Below are 24,397 nucleotides of genomic sequence, written 5' to 3' on the forward strand. Positions count from 1 at the left end.
TTGGAACTCGACTTTCACTTTTTTCCAGTTTCGGTGTGGTATGATAATCCCCACCGTTCTTGACATTTTCCATCTCCTAGGGCTCTCACCACTTGGTGCTCCCTTTATGCCTGGTTGTTCAAACCTTTCAATCAATTTCACCATTCCACCCTTGAACTCTTCCTTTAGTGATTTTTTAAAATTTGAGAATAAGAAGGTAGGTCTTATAGGTGACCAAGAGTTCTTTTCTTTCATTTTATATTGGCTATACAAGTTTCTTTTCTGTACATCATCCCAGCGGATTATGCCTGAGTTTGCCCCAATTGCCAAAGCACTTGCTTTGAAGAAGAAAATAGCATTGGCTCCTTACGTTTTAGGCCATGTCTATACGGCCTATTCCCAATTTTGTGAGAAATCTCTGGATGCCAACCAAGGAGGTCCCTTTTGGGTACTACAGCTCTGGCTCTTTGCGTATTTTACTGTCTTGCGCTCCAGGTGTTTGAAATTCTTAGTTCAAGATCCCACCACCTATGGAGAAAAATATGCTAGGATTTCCTTATACCCCTCTACTTTTGCCTGCTATTTCACTTTTTTCCATCAACACCCTATTTCTCCACTTACTACCTTTTTCTGTCCCTTCGAAACCAAAAAAGGACCAGCTTGGCTGAGGACATTTTTGGCCGACAGGAAGTGTTCCAATTCATTGCACAAGGATATATGGGCCTTTATCTTGTTGCCCAGGGAGCCTACAAGTGCATATCCGAAGTTTACTGTCATTTCCAATTTGCTAGGCAATTTGGGCTTATTCAGGGAATTTTTATCCCTCTCTGTAGCTTCTCCAATGCCAATCTCACAGTTAGAGACCTGAAAGTGCCCAAAACCCAGTTAGAGGAAGCAACATTTAAACTGTTACAAGATTTGAGCGAGTTTAAATTTATTCCATTTATTCCTCATGTCACAACTTTGAAAAGATTTCAAAGTTGGTGGACAGCCAATATGGAGGTATACCTGGCAATACCTTATAAAGATTTGTTGGTAGGGCTAAATGTATCCTCTCAAGCCGAGTCTAAGGAAACTGGGATCACCATCACTTCTTCTACTGCTCCTGCTATCCCAGCTCCTATTCATGCTGCTTCATCTCCTCCTCCTAGGGTCACTAGGGCTGCTTCGAAGAAAGGTATGCATTTTTGCTGCCCCTTTCTATTTCCTTTTATAATGCCTTGCTCATTTGTTTATAATTTATATTCTTGTTGCAGGAGCTCCACAGGATGACTCTTCTCAGAGAGCTCAAGCTTTGAACATTCTTAAGGGAAAGCAACAGCAATGGAAGAAGAGAAAACTTCTACTTGACCCTAAAGAACTTGAGGCTCACCTGGAAGAGAAGGAAGCAGAAAAGGGAAAAGAGACACCATTAAAAAGAAGAAGGAAAATGACAGTTTCTCCTTCTGACTTTATTGGTGATCCTAATCACGAGGCAGCTGCCAGGGTAGTGGAAGAAAAGCACTCCAATGAAATTATCGTATTTCAGAGGTCTGAAAAGAAGAGGTAGCAACAAATACTAGGGATGAAACTACTGCTGTTGATGCACTACAAAAGAAAGCTATAAGGAAGAAACAAACTGCTATGCATTACTCCCTTCGCAGTTCTCCAACCAGCACCACTACAACCTCTGAAATTAGTAATTTCCTTCCATCCTTTTGATAATTTTCCTTTCCAGGATTTTAGCATAGAATTAACACCTTCTCCTTATTTTCTGATATGCAGAAGCTGCCATTCTAATCCCTCATTTATCAACACTGGCTCTTTCTACATTGCGTATAGATGAAGGGCCCTCTTTAACTTCTATAGAGCTGGAAGCAATCTCAAAAGGAAAAGGGAAGACTCATACTGAAGTGCTAATGAATATAAAGCCCATCTAGACAATACTTCCACTTCCTAGCTCTACACTCTCAATGCCCTATTTCCTTCCTTCTATGAAGCAAAGCCTCTCACATTTCTTATGTCCAGTCTTAATTCCATACCCACCTCGTTTATCATTTGTCTCATCTTAATATACTCCTCCTACAGTCCTGGCTGCCCCTTTATCACCTGAGAAAATTCCGGTTATCACTTCATCTTTAGTGACAACTGGTACCCCTAAAGAAGATACTGGCAACTCACACATCCCTTCTCTACCATCCAGCTCCAGTCCCTCTTCTCTGGACTTGCTGGTGGCCAGGACCATTGATACTACTAGGGAAACTTCCACTCCTTCTCATATCCCCATGCTTCCATCTCCTCATTCATCCGGTGACTCCTCTATATTGCTAATGTTAAAGGAAGAGGTAGACATTTTTGAGGCTCAGCTGGCCAGCTTATTTGACATATCTTCACCAGCCCGAGTGTTAAGCAGTAAGACTGAGCCATTGATCCTTGCTGACTCCCTTTTGGAGATTGTTGAGAGCTCTTCCACTACCACTAAAGCTTCCTTACCTTGGGTGGACTTAGGCACTTGCTTGGAGCTGATGCGATCATTCTCAAGGATTCCATTTGAAGCCTTACAAAAGCGTATCATTAAAAATGGTTTCCTCAAATGCTGCAAAGTTTTTAAGTAATCCAGCATGGCCTTCTCAAGTCTCTTAACCCAAGCAACAGCCACCATAGATTTTTATATCAATGTATGCCATATGGCCAAGGCTGCAAAAGAGAAACTATTGAAGGACGAGGAGTTTGTCTCCCATATACATACTGAAGTGTTCGAATTGAAGGGACAACATTCCTATGCCTCTCAATTTCGAACCTAACTCTTAGAGAAGAAAGCCCAACTAGAAGAGGAGCTAGCAGTAGTCAATCTAGCATTGGATCAAAATGCCAAAAAGCTGCAAATTACTAACCAAGGACTGGTTGACAGAAGGTAGGACATGGCTACAACCATTCAGTTGTTCCCATCCTTTAGGAGTAGAGAATCAATTGTAAGGGAACAACTGAAACATTGTACTCTGAATGTACTTAGTTCGTTATGAAATGAAATCCTTATTTATTATTTGAGTGTTTCATGCTCTTTTGTTTACTCTTACTTAGCATTTCTCACACTTCTTGTGTTTCCCACACAGTTGGATAATAAGGCTTCAAGTATCTGCCATTAACCATTTAAATTTCTCAGATGGTAGGTTCCCCCAGGCAAGACTCTATAAACTTAATATGACCCTTTCCAATTAGGTGACCATTTGCCAAATTTATGGCTCTTAATGCCTATTAGAAGTATTGTCTTCCATACTAAGTCACCTCTATCAAAGCTAATGTGCTTGATTTTTTTATTATAACTCTTGGTTGCCTTCTTCTTTTGGAAGAGGATATTATTTAATGCCAAAATTCTAGTTTCATGTACATTCTCTAATTCCAAGAACATGGTTTGATGGTATTGCTCAGTAGTTAACTGGTCTTGGCATTTTACCCTTAAGGACTTAATGTTAATTTCTACAAGCAATACTGTATCATGCCCATATACTAAGGCATGAGGAGTGATCCATGTACTTGACCTTAGAGAAGTCTTGTAAGCCCACAATACATCTAACAACAAGTTGTGTCAATCCCTAGAATTATCTTCCATAACTCTTTGTATTCCTTTTTTCAAGGACTTGTTAGATGATTCTGCTTGACCATTTGCTTGTGCATAATAGGGGGTGGAATTGATAAGACTAATTTAAAATTCTGCTACGAAAGACTTCACCATCTTTCTATCAAACACAGTCTCATTATCTACAGTTATAGTCTGAGGGATACCAAACCTATGGATTAATTCTCTGATAAATCCAATAATCTCAATCTGATCCACAGTCTTATAAGGCTTAGCTTCGACCCATTTAGTGAAGTAATTTGTGGCCACTAGAATGAAACAATGATGCTTCGAAGAGGGTGGATATATTTTCCCTATCATATCCATTACCCATCCTCTAAATAGTCATGGCTTCACTACTGCATGCAAATCAGCTATTGGCACATGTCTTATCATTCTATGCTTTTGGCATACTTGACATCATTTTGCATACTCTATGTAATCCTTTAGGATGGTTGGCCAATAGTAGGAATGCCTTCGAAGCAACCATCTCATCTTCACACCAAGCTGATGGGCACCACAAATACCTTCATGCACCTCAGCCATAGCAGTCAGTGCTTCTTTTGGCCCTAAATATTCCAATATCAATCCATCTGCTCCCCTTTTGTAAAGAGTATTACCATACACTATATATTGCATGGACTGTAATTTAATTTTTCTGTTGGGCTTCGAAGAAGGGCCAATTAAATATTGAATGATTGGATGTCTCCAATCATGCTCTTCGAAGTTATTCTGGTTAACTTCTACCATGATACGCCTTTTAGCCAAATGTGGTATTAACTTCTGATATGTTGCTTAGCTTATGTCCAATTGGGTGTCACCCTTTCTTCTGAAATTCGAGGCCTTCTAGGCTACATCATTGGCCTTGTGATTCATGAATCTTGGGATATAAGTCACATTTGCTATCTAAAACTGAGAAACCAAATGCTATGCAGCAACATACTTGCACTTTGACATTTGAAAATTCTCTTTACTTGGTTGATTTCCAATTGAGAATTCCTAAATATATCGACTGCATGAGCCTGTAATTCAATAAGTATTTCAAGTCCCATTATTAAAGCTTCATACTTAGCTTGGTTATTGGAATAAGTGGTTTCATCAACTCTGAAACCATGTGTAGTTTCTACCCCCTGTGGTGATTTAATCACAACACCAATTCCAATCAGACCATTGGCTTTTGACCCATCAAACCACATTTGCCATGGCTCAATGTTGACCATACTGAGGTCCATTATCTCTTGGCTTTCTGTTTGACATGGATGATCTGTCAAAAAGTTAGCCAAAACCTGTCCTTTTACTACATTTTGGGGGACATATTCTAGATGAAATTCTGATAGAGCTAATATCCATTTGTCAATTCTTCCTCTTAACAAAGGTCTAGATAACATGTATTTAACCAAGTCTGTGGTTGCAATTACCATGATAACAGTAGGCAAAAGATAATATCTTAATTTCATTGCTGCAAAGTACAATGCTATGCACAGCTTTTCTACAACTAATTGTTTACATTCACAAGAATTTAAAAACCTACTAAGGTAATAAACTGCTTGTTCCTTGACTTCTTCATTGTCCTGAGTCAGAAAAACTCTCAATAAATCTTCTGTTGCAGCAATGTATAACTTCAAGGGTTTATCCCTCCTTGGTGGCTTCGACATTGGAGGCTTGGCCAAGTAGGCTTTAATTCCTTCGAAAGCACCTTAATGCTCAACTGTCCACACAAACTTTTCTTCATTTTTTAGCTTTAACAAAAACAAAAAAAAAATACTTTAGTTTTCCCTACAGTATTACAAATAAATCTTCGAAGGAAATTAACCTGACAAAGGAATTTTTGTAATTTTTTCTTACTTGATGAAGGTTTGGCCTCAATGATGGTTTTGGCTTTATTCTGATCAATTTGTATTCCCTTCTTGTGCACTACATACCCCAAGAAGTTTCCAGTTAATACACTAAAAGCGCACATTTGAGAGGATTAAGCTTCAATTTGAACTTTCTCATTTTTTCAAAAGCTGTTGTCAAGTGAACCATGTGTTCTTCCATAGACTGGGACTTTACAACAATATCATCAATGTAACACTCAAGGTATCCTCCAATGAGATCATGAAAGATAGTGTTCATTTCCCTTTAATATGTTGCTCTAGCATTCTTTAAACCAAATGGCATTTTAACCCATTCGAAGGTGTCAATATTCCTAGGACACTTAAATGCTGTCTTGTGGACATCCTCCTCTACAATGCAAATTTGGTTGTAACCAGAATGCCCATCCATCATAGACAAAATCTTATGCCATGCTAAACTGTCCACCAATAGATCAACTATAGGTATGGGGTATTCATCTTTTAAAGTTGCCAAATTCAGATTTCTAAAATCGATGCATACCCTCATCTTGCCATTCTTTTTAACCACAGGCACAATATTAGACAACCATTCAATATACCTGGTTGTTCTAATGAAGCCTGCTTTAAGGAGCCTAAGAATCTCTTTCACTTTTTGAACCACTTCAGGGCTCATCCGTCTTGGTTTCTACTTATATGGCTTGAAATTAGGCTTCATGGGGAGCCTATGTTCCACTAATGACCTGTCCAGTCCAGGCAGTTTCATTATAAGACCACGCAAAACAATCCTTATATTGTTTTAGGACTACCAACAACTGGTTCCTGTCACTGGGACTTAGCCAAGCATTGATGTAGGTGGGCCGCTGTGCAAGACCTTCCTCAAAGTTGACTTCTTCCAAAAGGTCCTATACTTGAGCATTTACTGATGCTTCCCCTTTGACTTCTTCTATCTTCGAAGCAACTTCTTCATTTTGTTATACTCCCACCTTGGTTAAACATCTTTGCTTTCTTCCTCATAAACAAAATTTGTCCATAAGGCTTATTCTTCCTGTATTTCCTGAACTTTTGTATCAATGTCCAATGCACAATACTTATCAAAGGCCAAAGGCCTGGCGTTTTGTTGTTCCTGATTACAGCCAATCACCTTGGCTTCCCTCTCTTGTTCTTGTATCCTCTAGACTATCGACTTTACGTCCAATGCTAAAAAAATGATTAAGGCCAAGGATCTGGCTTCTTGGTCTTGATCTTCTTGTCTATAACCAGGTATCATTGTCATCTTTGGTAACGAACTCTTCATCAGCACTCTCCTACACCAAGTGCTTCAAGTGTGCTACCTCCTCATCATCCGTCACTTCGGTTGTTCCATCAGGCTTCTTCAGCACACTAAGTGGTACAACCCCTTCAGTGTAGAGCTTGGCCTCAGCAAAATCAGCACAAGCAATAAAAGGCTACAAATCCACATTGATTTCCTTTGTTTCTCCGTTGCACAGAACTATCATCATCTTCTGATGTAGAGAGGAAGACACACACTTGTTGGTGTGTATCCAATCCTTGCCAATCAAAGCATTATACTTGGCATTACTATCTATAACAAAGAATGCTGTCATGCAATCACTGGTTTCCACACTCAGGTTAATGGGCAAAATGCCCCGAGCCATTTGTTTATCCCTAGTAAAACCAGCAATGGTTGTGCTAATTGAGATCAACCTAGGGTTTTTCTTTCCCAACTTCTTCAACGAGGACCTTGGAAGCAAATTTAAAGCTGCACCATTGTCCACTAACACCCTGTTCATTTGTATCCTATCAAAGTAAGTCTTGATGTACAGAGGCTTAACGTACTGGGTCATAGATATTGTGGGGTTCTCGAAGGGGTATGAGAGGTTAATGCTCACCTCCTCACTTTCTTCATCAGTTTCCATTGGCTTGGCCACTTCTGACTCATCTTAAACCATGCTAGCCTATGAATCTTCACTAGAAACTAGAATGGGGTCATTTTTCTGACCTTCTTGGTCAACCTAAAATTCCTGTGGCAGTACATATACCATATTCACTGGCACTGGAGGGAATGAGCCAAACTGAACTACTAACTGTACTTGTTTCCCTTCCAACGTAACTTGTTCCGTTGTTTCAAAAGCATCTTTCATGCTGCATTATGGTACCTCTGTGCTAACAGGTTCCTTCGAAGCGGCCTGTTGGTGATCTATTTCTGTTGGCTTGTCAACCAGAAAGGTCTGTTCAACCATGAAGGCCTCAAGCATTTCATCTTCAGCCAATGTTCTTTCTTGGCCTAGCTCAGTCCCTTCATCTATCTCAACATCACTTTCCATTAAGGCCTTCTCGAGGCCTGTTAAACTGGATTTTTCTTTGGCTCTCTGTTCAGTATGAACTTTAGCCAATTTCTCCATATTGGCACCCCTCTTGACCTTAAGAGCAGGCTTCGAACCTATCCTCTCATCTACCTGGTCTTTTGCTTGTGCCATGGAAATGCTCTCTCTACTTTCTTTCAGATCCCCCTGATATTGGGTGTATCTTCGTTGGATCTTCCTCCTTTGAGAATTGGAAATCATAGGAACCACATCTGGCTTCCTTGTTTTTGGGTTCTTTAATAACACCCAATTGTTTGGAGCCACCAAAGCAGGTTTGATCATTCTTTCCTAGTCTCCAAATACCTTCCTTTGAGTAGGCATTTCCTAAGGTTTGTTCTACATGACAAACTAATCTGGAACCCGTGGGACCCATGAGCCCACTGGTTTGGCTGTTGGATCTGTTGTTCCACTCTTTGAAGCAATCTTTGAAGCAGTCCTTGGGGCTAATCATCAGTTCTGGTCCCATGTCTTGCACTAAATTCATGCTTCCTTTCAGGCTGGTTGTCTACCCTGTAATAATTGAGTAGCCTAGTTTCATACAGAGGCCTCTTACCATTTGATTACATCCTGGTGTCTGGTGGACCAGCCAAAGGTGAATGGTGTCTAGGACCAATTGGATATGGCCTTCTATTGTAGATGCTGGCTGGTTTTTGATCATTTTGTACATCTTTATAATATTGATTTCCATAAATTGGAAGCCCTTTCAGCCATTTGTAACTCATCTTGCATCTAGGACAGATCCTCTACACTACAGCTGCCTCGAGGGAGTCATCATCCAATATCTCTTTGCTAGAGCCATCCCTTTGGCCTGCATAGTTTTGTCCATTTGCTGGTGAATTTCTAGAGTCCTTCTTGAAGGCAGCCTGGCTAGCCACATGAATTTGCACAGTGACTTCCTCCAATTCCTTCAAGGATAAGTTTTGAAAATCTAGCATGCCAACATTGGCTGCAGCCTCCCCAATCTCTAGAAACGGGTTGGTGTCAATTTCCATAGCTTTCTCAGTCTTGGCTGGAAACTTCAGCCTCCCTTTCTGAAAATGTTCTTGGATCCTGTCTCGGAAAACAACATAGTTTTTAGTTGAATGAGACCAAGAATTGTGCCATTTACAGTACAGTTTCCCTTTAAGTTCTTCAAGGGTAGGGATCTTAACTCCCTTTGGTAACTTTAAGAAAGTTGCTGCAAACAAATGATCAAAAATGTCATTTGCTTTTATTAAATCAAAAGAATACTTCCTATGAAGGTCTTTCTTTTTGAACTGCTGGCTTATTGTACTGTCTTTCTGAATTAATGCTTCACAGGTCATAGGTTCTTTTCTTACGATCTCTACTGCATCAATTTCATAGTTAGGGCCCCTATAGTAGGTCCTATATGATGCATTACTTCGATCTTGTTCCTCCTCAAATAAAGTTTCATATCTGGACATCTTATAGGTTAATTCCACTAAGTCTCGAAAGTCAGTTGGATCAAATTTCTTTCGAAGCCTAAACTCTAACCCATTTTGAGCCAATCTCACAAATTCAAGCTCGAGTAACATGGCCTTACATTTGTTTCATGCCCTTTTAAATTTGGCAATAAACTGAGTAGCCTTATCATCAGGCATTTGGCTCAATCTTGCCAAGTCTGCCATAGAAACCTCAGGTTCTGTTTGGAAAAATTGGATATGAAAAACCTTCTCCATTTGTTGCCAAGTTTGGATAGAGCCAGGTGTAAGGTTTATATACCATACAAAGGCTGCTCCAGTTAAAGAGTTTGGAAAAAGTCTCAGTTTCATGTAGTCATTATTAGTGAACTCACTACACTGGCCTGTAAACCTAGCAATGTGTTCCACCGTTGACTGGTTTTCATTCCCATAAAAGAGGGCAAAATCTGGTATTCTAAATCCCCTTGGATACTCATGTACCCTATCCACCCACTCTGGGTTAGGTTTTCTGTACACTGGTGTTTGGACCCCCCGAGCCATAGGTCCATACATTTCTCTAACTATATCAGTAATTTGGTCTCTTGGAACCATATTTTGTGCTAGTTGAACCACTACTGGAGGAACAAACAAAGGATTTGGAGGAACTCCATGTGCTTGAGGGCCTTTTAGTCCATATACAGGTACATTCAAGGCTAGTTGTCCTTGTTGTACTGGTTGTTGTTGGAGGTATGGTTGACCTCTTAGAATCTGTCCTGGAAAAGGCCCTATGAAAGGTGCTATAGGAGGAGGAACAAGTGTTGTTTCTCTTCCAACCGCAGGACATCCTTCCAACCCCCCGGGTGCAAATTCAAACACAGGATTAGTGAAACCCCGTGTGCCAGCTATGGCTTCAAACATGGGATTTGAAAACATCCTCATACCATTCCTTTGTGCTGGCCCAGATCCGCCAATTTGTATGGTTTCGTTGGTGGGCAATGGTATATTTTGGTTTGCTAGTGGTCTCAAAGGAGCTTCATACCATGACTGAGGCGCAGGTGACATTTTCTCATGGTTTTGATTACTAGTCTGACCATTAGTTTGTCCATTATTTTGCATAGGCTGTCTGTCTCGAGCCAATCTATGCTGAAAGGAATTTTCGTTCTCTTCAGCCTGTCTTACAACAGCTGGTTGATGAGAGTTCATTCAATCTAAAGAGGATGTTGCCCATTTTTCCATTGCATACATTAGTTGTTGTCCCATAGTATCTACTAAACCTCCCTATGGATTTATTGGTTGGGTAGAAGGGATAGTTGAAGGTCTAGTTTCATGGCCTTGTCTAGTATGTTGGACATGCGTTGTATATTCTGAAGTACTGGTCTGTTCGATCATTTGTGGAAGATCTGATGGGATAGGTTCATCCATTACATTCTCCTCTGGGTTAGGTATTTCTACCTGTCCTTCCATACCCTCTTCCAGGCATTCATTTTCTCATCTTGCTCTACGTCTAGCCATTTTAAGGTCCCACAGGGCATGCCAAAAATATATGTTGGCTTTTTTGGCTTTCGAGGGTTAACAGTATAAATTTAAGCATGCCAGTAAGGATCAATCAGTCCTTACAAAATTTTAATTATCAACCAATTATCAGACGATTGTGTTGAAATTTTTTCAGCCTCAATGAAGAGGACTTTTACTGGTGGCTTGTTTTAGGAGAAGTTTATAAGAAATAACAGATACAAATTAGTTCAGAAACTGAATTTCATTAAGTAAATATTAACTTACAATGAAATGACCCAGCCTTGAAAAGGTTTACAACAACGACTACTTAAAACTACTCATAGGAAAAGTGCAGTACAAGAATTGAAGTGCTGGAAATGTAAAGAACTGGAAAGAAATATGAAGTAAATGATTGATTTCTGGATCTCAGTTTGGGTTCTTCATTCTGGGGCCTTTTCTTCTATTTATATTAACTAATGGTAACCGTCGAAGTGGGTTTCTAACCGTTGAAATGTCTTCCCATGATTATTGATCATGCTCTTTCACAATTAATCCCACTACGCCATTCTTGCAGTTAAGCTTCCCTTCTGAATTTGAATTTGTAAGTAACCGTTGGGCCACGTCATCTTGCGTCTTCTAGCTGTTCCAGTGCTACGCAGATTCATTATTACCAATATGAACCACCACGTTGTAGACGTCCCCGAACGCCCCAGGAGGATGAGTCCCGTTTTGTTCATTTGGGCTCACTACAGTTCGGACTCAAATTGTCACGGTTCTTAATCTGAACCAAAGAGTCCAAATCCGGCAAATCGTTTTGAGAAAATAGATTTTTTGAAAGAAGTGCCAAACATGGACTGCTTTGCCAGATACAGAGTCGCCACCTAAATGTTTTATTTTGGGGAAATTTAGGAAACCCTGACTCGTTCGCCTAAGGCCATGTGTCCGTCATCACCAAAGTTGCCTCGGCTCGTGAACTTGGGTACGATTGGGGAAGGTCACTTCGTGAGCACCCCCGCTCGCCCGATCAAAGATCGGCCTCTACTAACCATGATATCTATTTTTGGAAACATTATGCGTTCTTATTCCGGTTATTAGCCTAGATTTACTATGTGATGCGCACAGCATACAAGTATAGACTGGGTCGCCTGAATTGGAACAAAACATTTCATGTTTGTTTATTTGAAAATGGTTTGATGGTGCTACCCGCAAGTAGGCTAAGACGTGGATTTGCCACCCTCGGATGGGCTTAGAAAATATGATTTTGCCACTATCTAGTGGGCTTAAAACTCACGGTCAACGAATTGTTCCAATTCAAATAACCCAGCCTTCACCCACAGGCATTCAGGCAGTTATATCATATAAGCATATAGCCTCATGGTAAGCATGCTATCATGGCAGTCATTCACATGCATGCAAGGATGCTAAAGCATAAAACTTACCGAGTACTCCAAGCCAAAACAGAAGCTAATTAGAAATCCATGCATGATCCTAACTATACAGAAATGCCTAATGCAACACATGCAAAAATGCAACTATAGAAGGCTCGGCTATTCTAAAGATGGCATGCAAAATGCTACAACTAACAAGTATTCAACTTGGAATTGAAATATAATGCAGTTAGTATGATGCACCGAGCCCGGTGCATGCAAGACAGATGAATGAATGCAGACATGCTATCATACTGTATGCTAATTGAAACATGCCCTAATCTAACCATCATAAGCTGATAAATAAAAAGGAGAAAGACGTAGGGTTGGAAGACATACATCATACACACGCACACTTATTACAACATTGCCCTCGCGCAGAGGGTCTGAATAAATAATACAGTCCCAAATGAATAATTACAGTCCGAATAAGTACAAAACCCTAATTACTTAACAAATTTAACTAGGAAAGCAGTAAACTAGCACGCAAATCTATGGACCGCCTCAGCTCTGTTCCGAATGATGAATGATGCATGCTTGAGTTGCCTTGCGCGGAAATCCATTGCGATGCCCCAATTAGCCTCTGTTTACAATTAAGCCCGGAATATTGCACGAAGCTCCAAAAGACTGCCGGTTTCCGATTTGCTGCAACAGAGAGCAAGAAAGGGGCATGGCAAAGTATTTTCACATATGTATGCATACCTTGATCCTCATGCCACCAATCACGCATCTCGATGCATGATGGCCAAGGAGTCGATTTGCACGACTCAATATGAAATGAATGCACATATGGACACGGCGACCGGAGAATTGAGACACGTTCCGTCACTCGTAGTACGAAACGTCCCTCGTTTCCCGTGCTTGGGCTAACTCCTATCCCAAACACAATGCGATATGCATGACATGCATGAATGCAATCCTAACATGCGACCTAGCATACACAATGCTCTAACATACAACCTAGCATACACAATGCTATGAAATGAAATGGCATACACAATGCATGATGGACTTACACCAACATGAGTGGACCTCATCCACACTCACATCAGTAGCCATTAGACGAAAATGGGACTATCGAAATGCGTGCACGTATGCACGCAAACTGAGGACCGATCCTAGGCATAACATGCAACTCTAACAAGACATGGCAAGGGATGCAAGATGGCATACAAACTCACAAATTCCAGCACTGAAATATGATGCTAAATAGCCCCGAAACATGGAAAAATGGCACCCGATGCATGAGATGAACCCCGAAACTCGAAACTAGGCACATGGAATGACTTATAGCTATACAAAGCATGCATTATTTGATCATGAAGTATAAAGACAGAGCCAAGGCAGTCCCAAAACATGAACATTTCCAGTTCAAAGCATGGCCAAAAGATGCTAGCATAGTGGACTAAAATAGCATGCAAGATTGGCTAGCAAACATGAGTTATATGGAAAGTATAGGATGCACATGGAATCTTACCAAACCAGCAAAAATAAGTGAATAAAACATGTGAAAATATGCCCAAATAACCATGGAGATGCAACCAATACATGCAAAAATGATGAGCTCCTTTGGAGAGCTATGCAAGGGATTCTTAGGCACACACAGGATGGACACTTAGCATGGCACCAACAACTCTGAAAATCAAATATGATAGCTCCAAAAATTACCAAATTGACCTTGAAATGTGGCTAGGAAACATGCAAGATAGGGTCTCTTTGGAAGGCCAAAAAGACCATCAAACAAGTCAAGGTGAGAGGGGGTCACCCCCCTCTGATTTGGAGGCTCAAAATAGTGTGTTAGCCACTGAAAATCCACTAGATTTTAGTGGCTAGAAGGCCAAACCAAGCATGCAACAAGAGCTTAGGTGTAAGACTCAAAATAAGGGACAATCAAGCATACAAGGAAGCATATGACCTCAAACAAGAAAATGCCCCTAATTAAACATGAATATGATGTCAAAATGAGACTTTTTCTAATTTATAACAAATCTCAAAAGTGAACACAAATAGGGCTAATCTATTATGCAAAAATGGCCCTAAAAGAGAGTTTAGAGACAAGGGACAGAAGTTGGCCCCAAATATCAAAGAGCCCTTCAACAAAGTTTAAGAGGGGCTCAAAACAAGGCACTTCACAATTTATATCAAGTCTCGAAAATAGACACAAGTGAGGCTAAAACAATATGCAAGAAAAAGGCCTAAAAGAGGGATAAAGAGACAAGTGGTAGCAACTGGCCTCAAAAAGAGGAGAGCCCTTCAACAAAGTTTAAGATGGGCTTAAAACAAGACATTTTACAGTTTATGGCCAAGTCCAAAACATCTCACAAATAAGACTAAAATACCATGCAAAAATGGGCCTAAAAGAGAGATTAAACACAAAGGGTGAGGAGAAGACCTCAAACAGCAAAAAGTCCTTGATCAAACATGAAAAGGAGATCAAAATATGACTATTTACAGTTCAGGTTGGAGCCCAAAAATACTTGCAAATAAGGCTAACCAATCATGTAAAATAAGGCAAGAAAAGGGGAAATAGGGACTCACCCTTGAAGAGAAGCTTTCCAGTAGCTTTTGATCCAAATTTTTGAGCTTTTAACCTTTGCAAATGGCCTCCAAGGTGCTGGAATGAGTAGTGGAGGCGTTGTGCTATGGGTTGTAGTGCAAATATGCAAGAAATATGGACTTTTAGCACCAAAAGAGAGAGATATATGGAGATATATGTATAATTCCAGCCCAAAAGCTTCTAACCCTTAACAATGGAGGTGGAGTGTGTGTTATATAGAGGAAGAGAGGCTAAGCTTATTTTGAAATCAAAAAGGGGGAGAAAAACCAATTTGAATGGACCAAAACAAGAGGCAAAATCTCGGACAGTGGATCCAGTGGAAAATAGCTGGCACAGCTAGAATACACTCACATGGGCAAGAATGGCCGGCCAGCTCAAAAGGGCCAAAGTGGTCAACCGACCAGGCAAGTGGTAGGCCGACCAGTATAAGTGGCCGGCCGACCAGGGGTCAAAAGGGCCAAGCCCTAAAACTGGTCGGCCATGTATCCCTTGAAGTTAGCTTTCCAATGCCATAAACCTTGCATCAAAATTCCTCCTGTGGAAAAAGTTATGCCAGTTTCCGTGAAGCCGCGCAGATTTGGTCCAACCGGATTGATCCCCTATTTCAACCAACCATATCTCCCCCGTCCGAACTTGGCTCTAGGAGATTCTTGAGTGAAAAATGAAGCCCCGGAAGTAAGCTTTCCAATGGTGGTGGCCCCATATCTTAATTCCTCCTGTGCAAAGAGTTATGCCCGTTTTGGTGAAGCCGCGCAGATGTTTTCCTCCTTCCCGGATTCATGCTGAATCACTTTTGACCAAAAAAAGCTGGTTTTTCAGAAAAATTGTTGGCCTCCCACTCTCCTACAACCTTTCTAACAATGAAAATAAGGTCTCCACCAAAAATGAACCAAGACGGATGCAAAACGGAGGTTCGGGGGCCGAAACACGCAGTTCGGGGCCCCAAAAACAGACTGTTAGGCACCGGAAGTGGCGTTCGACCACGAAGTTGGTCTCTCGGACCACAGTGTCCCTCAAAAGGGAGGAAATAAGGTGTATGCTAAAAACCGGAGCAAACGGAGGTGGTTAAGCGGTCCCGAACCGAGGCACACGGCCGACGGCTCCGAAAAACTGGAAATCGGGCTCCAAACGAGAAAAAATGGCCTACGACCACGAAACGTAGCCTACGGCCACTGAGAGATGATCTACGAGACTTTTCCCTCCCTTCGGGAAGAGAAAACGGAGAAAACGGGACCTGATTCGCAAATCGAGGCAAGGTACAAAAGAGTCCGGAAGTCCGGAGACAAGGCTTGCAGCCGGGACTCTGAAACTTCTGAACGAGGACAATATGCGACATCACCAAGCGCTCAATCGGTGACGTCTGAGTCTTAAGGTCGGTCAAAAATGGAGTGTCTACACACGTGTCTGTCGTTGGTTGGAGACTTGTATTAACTCCCCAAATTATCCTTTTTCATGCCACATGTTAAACAGTGATTAGTTCATACAAAATATATAGCCAACAGTTATATAACATCTACCCATGTTTTAAAAGAGAACGATTTCACTGTTTGGGCTCGTGGACCACCATTGTTCTGTTTTAATAATTTAAATTATTTATTTTATCGGATACTTTGTGTATTTTATCAAAATAAAAAATTAAATCAATCCGATAATAGTAACATATTCAATTTATCGCATTTGTCACAAAAAAAAAAAAATGAATTGTGTATTTTTCAAAACACAATTGGTGTCTTTTTACATATTTTGTGACAAATGCAATAAATTGAATAGGATATTTTTATTAGATAGATCCTTTTCTCTTTTTTTTTTTTAATGAAATACACGAAGTGTCTGACAAAATGAACTATTCAGATCATTAAAACAATACTCTTGATAAGTCCTACAAGTCCAAACAACATTCAGTTCACTTTGTAAACTGGAGAAGAACAGGCTCCTCAGTAGACAATAATAATGGTAACACAAAAAAAAAAAAAAAAAAAAAAAAAAAAAAAAAAAAAAAAAACTAATTTACTTTCGATAAAGTAGTTATCATAGTATTATTATAATACAATATACTTTTATAGTCACTAAGGCCTCGTTTGTGAACAGACTAATTTAGTAATTTGTTGACTATTTGGCTAAAATATGAGCTAAAAAAATTAATATGTTTGGGATGACTTTTTGACTTTTTACGAAAAGATGTGCAAAAAGTAGAGAGAAAAGAGAATTTTTTACTTTTGAAAATGGGTTGTTAATTTTTTGATTTTTTTAGTGACTTTTTGACTAAAAAAATCACTTGCCAAACGAGGCCTAAGCATTATATCATTTATTTTTTAAAAGATCAATTTTATTCTTAAAAATTGTGGGGATATATTTTTGGGTTTTCTTCATTTGGATTAAGTTTCGAGACGATAATAATGGTAACACACACACACACACACACACAAAAACTAATTTACTTTTGATAAAGTAATTTATTTTTTGATAAAGTAGTTATCATAGTATTATTATAATACAATATACTTTCATAGTCACTAAAAAGCATTATATCATTTTAATTTTTAAAAGATCAATTTTATTCTTAAAAATTGTAGGGATATATTTTTGAATTTTCTACATTTAGATCAAATTGAAACTTAAAAAAGATAAACCAAAAGTAACACACAACACAATGCAAAGTAGAATAATTTGGATTGTTGAATCTGATTCTTTGCACATCTTACATGCTTGCCGTAGGACTTCCACCATGTTAGATTTTCTCTTATTGTTCAAAAAGAAGTGACACGATGTATGCTTCAATAACGGGACATATATTTTATCATCATTTTGTTAATCATTTAAATAATTTATTAAAATGACTAATTTCACTAAAATTAAAATAATATGAACAAACTGATCTAATTAAATTTAAAAAAATAAACACACAATACAGGGAGATAAATATTTTATTCTATATTATAATGATTGGAGATACCTATTCTTCGCAATTGAGTGGGCCAAAACCAAGTCAAAATTAGCAATTCATGCTCAACATCTTCATCCCAATCCATTGGTGTCCACAAAGTGGTTAACTTCTCATCACCACATCTCACTATTCTATATATACACTCATAGACACTATTTATAAATAGGCCAAACTCACAAGTATATTCAATTAGATCACAAGTTTTGCATAACAATTTGAAATTAGAAAAACAAGCAAACAAATATATTTATACAGCGCCCCATATTTATAAATTTTTGAAGAAACTATGTCAAGTGCTCAGCTCAATGCAGGCCAAACTCATGGTCAGGCTCAGGTGATATTCACTAATTAGTTGGTTTATACATTTTCTTATGACCATTTTACCCTTGTGTTGTTGAAATTATTGTAAATTGTTCATGTATTGTGGGCAGGCCAAGACAGAGGAGTGGGTTCAATCTGCCCAAAATGCAGCAAACAAAACCTGTGACAAGATGGCAGATTCTAAGGAATCGGCCCAACATGGGAAGGAAGAGAGTGCAGGATTCCTTCAACAGGTTCTGTTCTAGCCCATCAGCCATGTATTATTATGATACTATTTGGCACAAACTAAATAAGTGCACTTATCACCTCTCTATTTTTCTGTATATCTTTTCGGATTAAGGCAAAAAGTATACTTATTTAGATCATTTCAAACAACCCCTATATATGAAGGACACAACTTTTTGAAATTTAGTCTTTTTATTTTGTGCATATGTAAGATATCCCTAATCAAATAATTATTTTACTCTTCTCTTTTAAATTGTTGTCACATGAAATCATTTGACTGCTTCATGGAAGATGGATAAATTCTTAGATCTAAGAGATGAACGATAAAGAAAAAAAAAAAAAATTCAACCCATAATATCTATGTTAGCTTTTTATTTGAATACATTCAAAATGACTCGTTTCTTAGATGATTTCTCTAGAAGAAGGTGATTCTAATTATCCTTCGAGTTCCTTCGTTCTCTATTCTTTTTGAAATAATCGTGCATGTGATCTGTTTCTACTACATAATTATTCTACTCTCCTATAATTTCTTTCTGTACTCCTTCAACATTCCAGTGTATTTACTAAATTGGTCCACTTTCTTTCTTCTACTCCTTTTAACATTCCATTATTTTTTAACTTTTAAATTTATTTGTAATTATCCCACTTAACTTTCTTTCTTTTTTTTTTCTTTTTTTCTTTTTTCCCTCTATCTGATTGATTCATTAATGAGAATAGAGTGAATCAAATTCACATTTGGTTCAATCCACCTTTGATATTGAGGGATGTGAATGAAAGTACTTTTAGACTAGAAGAATGATAGAGATAGAATTCCGCACGAACTTATGCTAGAAAAGATATAGTTTCCGACTTAAATATAGAAAATATTATCAACCATTGGTAATGACTGGTAATATTTTCTATAATTTAGCTGGAATCTGTAGCAAAGTTGAACTTCTACACAGAATGTTACGTTGTCAAAACAGCATTGGAAACTTTTTTATTGCCTGGTATTCACAAGTCCAAGGTGTTCTTTGGGTTTCCTATTTCCAATCCCATGCCCCTTATGGCAATGTAATAATACAATGTTTCGTTTACTGGAATGAGATGATCACTTATTTATAATACTTATTTCCATGTTGGTTTGATAAAAAAGAAAGAAATTACCATTCACTAATTTAGGAAAATGGCCATTTCTTTGGAAGGCCAAAAAATAATTATTGTTTCATACCCAAAATCATTCCAGTGAATCAAACAATGTCTTTTCTTCTTTTTTTTTTTAATGTGTTCATATGTCTACTTACTTCATGTTGATTATGCTTTTTGATTAGAAGATTCACAATGCAAATTTGTTATATCTTACAGACTGGAGAGAAAATGGTGAACATGGCCCAAGGTGCTATAGATGGTATGAAGAACACACTTGGAATCAATGAACATGAAAAGAAGTGAAAACAAATACCATCCCATCTCTCAAATCAAACATGGTGTGTGAGCTTTCCATTTTAGGTTTTGGTAGGGGTCTACCTTCCAACCCATGAGTGATATATATAATGGGTGCAAGTGAAGAAAGTTATTTAATGATGATTGTGAGATTTCTATTATAAGAAAACTCTTATAATCAGATGTAATAAAGGCTATTATTAGCTTTAGCAATGTTGCAGAGATTGCTAGAGTGAAGTGATGTCATATTAATTTTGGTTTTTAGGGTTTTATTAGAATTTTGATTCTGCCTAATGGGTAGATGGTGAAATTGTTCAATGATAAGTGATTTTCATCAACAGAAGTCCAATAGTATGTAATAAAAAGCTCAACAACACTGCAAATTTACTGCAAATATTCAACAGTATTTGCTCATTTTTAGATATGTTTCTACATCTAATGCCACTGCCCTGTCCCTTATTATCTGGTGACAATGTTTGATCATTTTGCTCCTATTGTTTTTAGGGTTTTTAGATTGATTTAGTAGTCAATAATCTAAATAGTATCAAAGCAGACAGTAAATTTTGTTCGAGCCTTACAAGCAGATTCTATATTGCATTATATTATTTATAGGAAAATGTTAAGCATACAGAATTATGTTTAATTTATATTAGTAATTTACAATGTACCAAGCAAATTAAATTCCTCGCATATGTGCGCGTTTTACAAAAGCAAGCTTCTTGGGAGGCTCTTGGCAAAACACTGTGGATTTCTTCTTGTAGCTCATGATTTTCAAACTCTGCCTTAGAATGTCCACCTCTCGCTCCCTATTGGATTCTTCTTGCTCCATCAACGCTAATCGTGCTTTCAGAAGCTCAATAGTTTCTTCCTTGATTTTCAATTCTCGCTGTAATTTCTCCATTAAATCTTCTTCTTCCTCTCTCCAATACAATCTTTCTCCTACAAAACATAATAAAATACAAACAACAAAAAAAAGTACACCCAATTTAATAACATTAGTTCAATTATAGAATCGAAATGATCAAAGAGTTCACGTTCACAATAATTGGAAATGAAGCCAAAGACAAAGAATGTACTAACTTTGTTTCTGCCACTAGAAATAATTGTAGGGAGACTGATTGGAGAGTCATATCAAACTATTCTTCTTTTGTTTTGATTTTCAACCTTTTATGGGGAGAGTGGGAGTCGAAAAAAGCAGAATATATGCAACAAAGTGAGCATTTTAGTCCCCCCCACTTATAAAGCTGTACTACCCTAAACATAAAGCGTTGATTTGATATCCCATTTCTCTTGTACTGATTACTTAGAAACTTGGCATGACTTATAAAGGGCATCGTCTTCTTTTGTGTTATATCGACTCTTTTATTTTTTTATGTAAATTCGTATCAACAAAATATGATAAGGACACTATGAGATCTGTGTCCGACATCCATACCTAATTTAGACATTTAAATCCTCTACTTTAATACAATGATTGAAGAAGGTACTCACATTTGTTGGTAAAGAAATATTTCTAACTTCACATACAAATAAGAGACATAAATTTTATATTTTCCTTAAATTCCATTTAATTTGGAGAAGATTTCTAAATAATTTACATCTTATGCAATATTTATGTTTGAGATGTATCCTCCTACCCATACTCAACTTTGAAATGCTTATTCCAATATTTTAAAATTTATGTTTAGGAATATCTCACGCTTAGATACTCACACTTACCCGATACTTCTACTTAAATTCATATAACATAGGTTGTCTTAATAATTTACCATCCTGTTCATGGCATACTATTTCAAGTTGATAGTTGGCATGAATCCGACTGATTGTGTCAAGTACTTGGCTTGAAATGACTAATTGTGTCGAGCTTTAATTGGTCGGATTCATGCCAACGGTCAGTTTGGTAATCAATCTTCTATTTTATATCACTAAAAAAATATCTAAACTCTAAAAAGCATTATCAAATAATTTTTTATTTAAGTTTTCAACCAAAATAAACAAACAAACAGCCCTTACAAATGCTCTGCTGCTATTTCTAGTTCATGAGTTTCATCTCTCTCTGCTTCAGATTTTATAATAAAAAAAGAAAAAAAGAAGAAAAGAAAAGAAAATTATATTATCCCTGCTTGTAAAATTCAGAGTAATACAAACTTTATGCTATTCTAATTTTTATCTTATCTAATATACTTACTGAGCTCTAAATATCAGATAATGTAATGTCTTGTCCTTGATGAATTTGAAAGTGTATAGTCTTTTCTTCTTTTTCTTTTTCTTGTATTTTAAGCGAAGGGAAAATAGTGAAAGGTGAGACTTGAATTTGAGCGCAACCCCTTGTAAGAGTGTATTTTATCCATTAGACTAAATCTTAATCTCTATTCGCATTAGGGTATGAACTAGAGGTAACAAATTTAACCCAAAACCATGAAACCCCTCAATTTCATCTGTTTGAAACCTATACAAACCCATCCAAATTCATAATTGGGTTTTAAATGGATTACATCTTGCAAACTTAAATCGGTTAGACATGAGCACCAACTGGGTTTGGATAAAAAACAAGCAAAAAAGTAAGAATCCATCACCACCACGGCCGCCACCTATTTGAAAAAATAGTTCAATAAAGTAAAACAGATTATTTTTCTAATTCATACCCAATTCAACTAAATCTGTTTATTAAATAGACGAATTCAAAATAAATTATTGACATGCATAACCCATTAACCCGTCCCAACCTATCCGTTTGTCACCTCTAGCTTGAACACTCTATCCAAAGAACGAAAGTTATGGAGAAAAGTAATTATATGTGCAGCAAGGCGCTTGATCTAAGTGATGAAACTACATAAAACGTAGACTAGTTTCAACTTCCTTAGTCTCTTTCCGGAAATTATTCAATATTTCCAAAATACTATATATGTTTGTACTCTCTAACCAATTATCATTCAATATATTGGTTAGGTTTTCCAATCACCCAACACAATACCCTCTACCTCCCTTCCCCACCAATCATAATATTATAAAATATTACGTGTCCATACTCCAAAATTATTAAATAATTACCCGTCTCTTCCTCAAAGTTTCAAACTATTAGTCCTATTATCATTTGATATTACAATTATTCTTTATATAAGTAAAAATATTCCCCTTTTTTCCTTTTAATAATGAGCAACTTTCTCAAGATATATTAATTTCCTATTTGGATTTTTGATAGCTTTGTCAGTTCATATTCCCTATTTGGCTCTTTTTCGCTGTTAAAAATTTGAAGGAAAAAAAAAAACTTTCACAAGATATGATTCGTTCAAGTTTACACCTATTCTTGCAAAATTCGAATATACAATCACTCATAAATTATAAATGAGAAACAACAATAACAAAAGTCAAACCTAAATCATTTGAGTTTACAGCAGAGTCGCCCCTCTAGTGGTTCCATTTATAATGTTATCGAAGTTTGGCACTTCATTGAATCATTTTGTTTGATAATTATTCAAACACAATCATTTCACATGATATGAGTCTCAATTGAAGATTGTGTCAGTTTTACGATTGATTTCAATAAAAATAAAAGAAATGACAATTCAATGGTGATGATAGTGGGAAAAAAAAAAAAAATTAAAAATGAGAGAGAGAGAGAGAGAGGTTTTGTACCTTGGTGTGTCCTTTGAATAAGGTCATCAAGCTCAATCTTGATGGCAAGGTATAGCTTCTTCCACTTCTCCACCGCCTCATCTCTACTTGCTCTCTCCTCCCTCATTTTCTCCACGAAGTAACTTGCCGCCGTCCCCGCGGCCACCAACGATGGTGGCGGCGGCGGCGGCGGCGGCGGCCAATCCAAGTAGTAGTGATCTTTCTCAGCTCTCTCTCCTCCCAACACCACCACCCTACCACCATCATCTCCCATTCCTCCTCCTAATCTAACCCTTATCTCCTCCTCTTCTTCTTCTTCTTCTTCTTCTTCTTCTTCTTCTTCTTCTTCTTCTTCTTCTTCTCTCTCCTCCAACTTCTTCCTCAGCTTCTTCACCTGCTCCCTCAACCTCTTCCTCTCTCTCTTCCACTCTGCCTCCTTAAATGCATGAACCACCATCTCTTTCTCATAAGCTTGGCTCTCATTCTCTCTCATGGACTTTACTTCATTCACTTCCTTTTCAAGAAGCCTCACTTTCTCTCTTAAGCCTTTCACAATGTGTTTCTCACATGGGTTGTTGTTCTTGTTCTTGTTCTTGTTCTTGTTCTTGTCCTCCTTGCTTTGGATACCACCCATACTTGAACTCGTCTCTCTTTTGTCTCACTCAAGTTATAACTTATATATACATATTATGTATGGAGAAAGAGAGTGTGTGTGGTGTGGTGTGAAAGTGAATGACATAAATTCATTGTAGAGAGGCAGAGGAAGAGGCTCCTCCATGATCCATAGATAAAGGGATAGCTTTGGTGATGTGTTTATTACTACCATTAATGGAAGTGACAAAAGCCGGCCCGTGAAGAGGACTGCTTGTGTGTAGGGTCAAATTTGTGTAATTATTCATTATTTCTTACAAAAGACGTCTCATTAACAATTAAAAAGTAACTTAAAAATATATATATTGTCAATGACATCTTTAAGAATTGTCAATAAGTATCACAAGTTAATGCTTGTTTTTAAGCATTTTCTTTAGCAGGCCGGATTAGGAAATTTAGGGGTGGTTTGGCGTCCTTTTAATAATTCGTCTTTTTATTTTTTTTTTATTATATCATCTTTCTATTTTTCTGTATATTTTTTTTGTAAAAAGATAAAAGTACATTTATTTAGATTATTTCAAACAATTCCTTAATAAAAATTACTACATCACGTCCTGATTTCAAGAATT

The 24,397-nt window shown here is 37.8% G+C and overlaps 3 protein-coding genes across 3 annotated transcripts; 1 reads left to right on the forward strand and 2 right to left on the reverse strand.

The window, feature by feature from the left end:
• Positions 1-6,854: 6,854 nt before the first annotated feature.
• Positions 6,855-7,325, reverse strand: LOC145795737 (uncharacterized). The gene has a single exon (XM_082880615.1). The coding sequence runs from the start codon at positions 7,323-7,325 to the stop codon at positions 6,855-6,857; it is 471 nt and encodes a 156-aa protein (XP_082736741.1).
• A 9,629-nt stretch (positions 7,326-16,954) lies between these two features.
• Positions 16,955-20,001, forward strand: LOC114258575 (late embryogenesis abundant protein 1). Its single transcript, XM_028198547.2, has 3 exons — positions 16,955-17,928; positions 18,026-18,148; positions 19,485-20,001. The coding sequence occupies exons 1-3, from the start codon at positions 17,881-17,883 to the stop codon at positions 19,569-19,571; spliced, it is 258 nt and encodes an 85-aa protein (XP_028054348.1). The 5' UTR covers positions 16,955-17,880; the 3' UTR covers positions 19,572-20,001.
• Positions 20,002-20,123: 122 nt separating this feature from the next.
• LOC114258565 (uncharacterized) lies at positions 20,124-24,172 on the reverse strand. Its single transcript, XM_028198538.2, has 2 exons — positions 23,199-24,172; positions 20,124-20,501 (listed from the first exon to the last, which is right to left on the reverse strand). Exons 1-2 carry the CDS (start codon positions 23,809-23,811, stop codon positions 20,239-20,241), a joined length of 876 nt encoding a protein of 291 aa, XP_028054339.2. The 5' UTR covers positions 23,812-24,172; the 3' UTR covers positions 20,124-20,238.
• Positions 24,173-24,397: the final 225 nt, after the last annotated feature.

The sequence above is a fragment of the Camellia sinensis genome, chromosome 7 (genome assembly GCF_055761805.1).
Source record: "Camellia sinensis isolate YWXY chromosome 7, ASM5576180v1, whole genome shotgun sequence".
In the NCBI taxonomy this organism is placed as follows: Eukaryota; Viridiplantae; Streptophyta; class Magnoliopsida; order Ericales; family Theaceae; genus Camellia; species Camellia sinensis.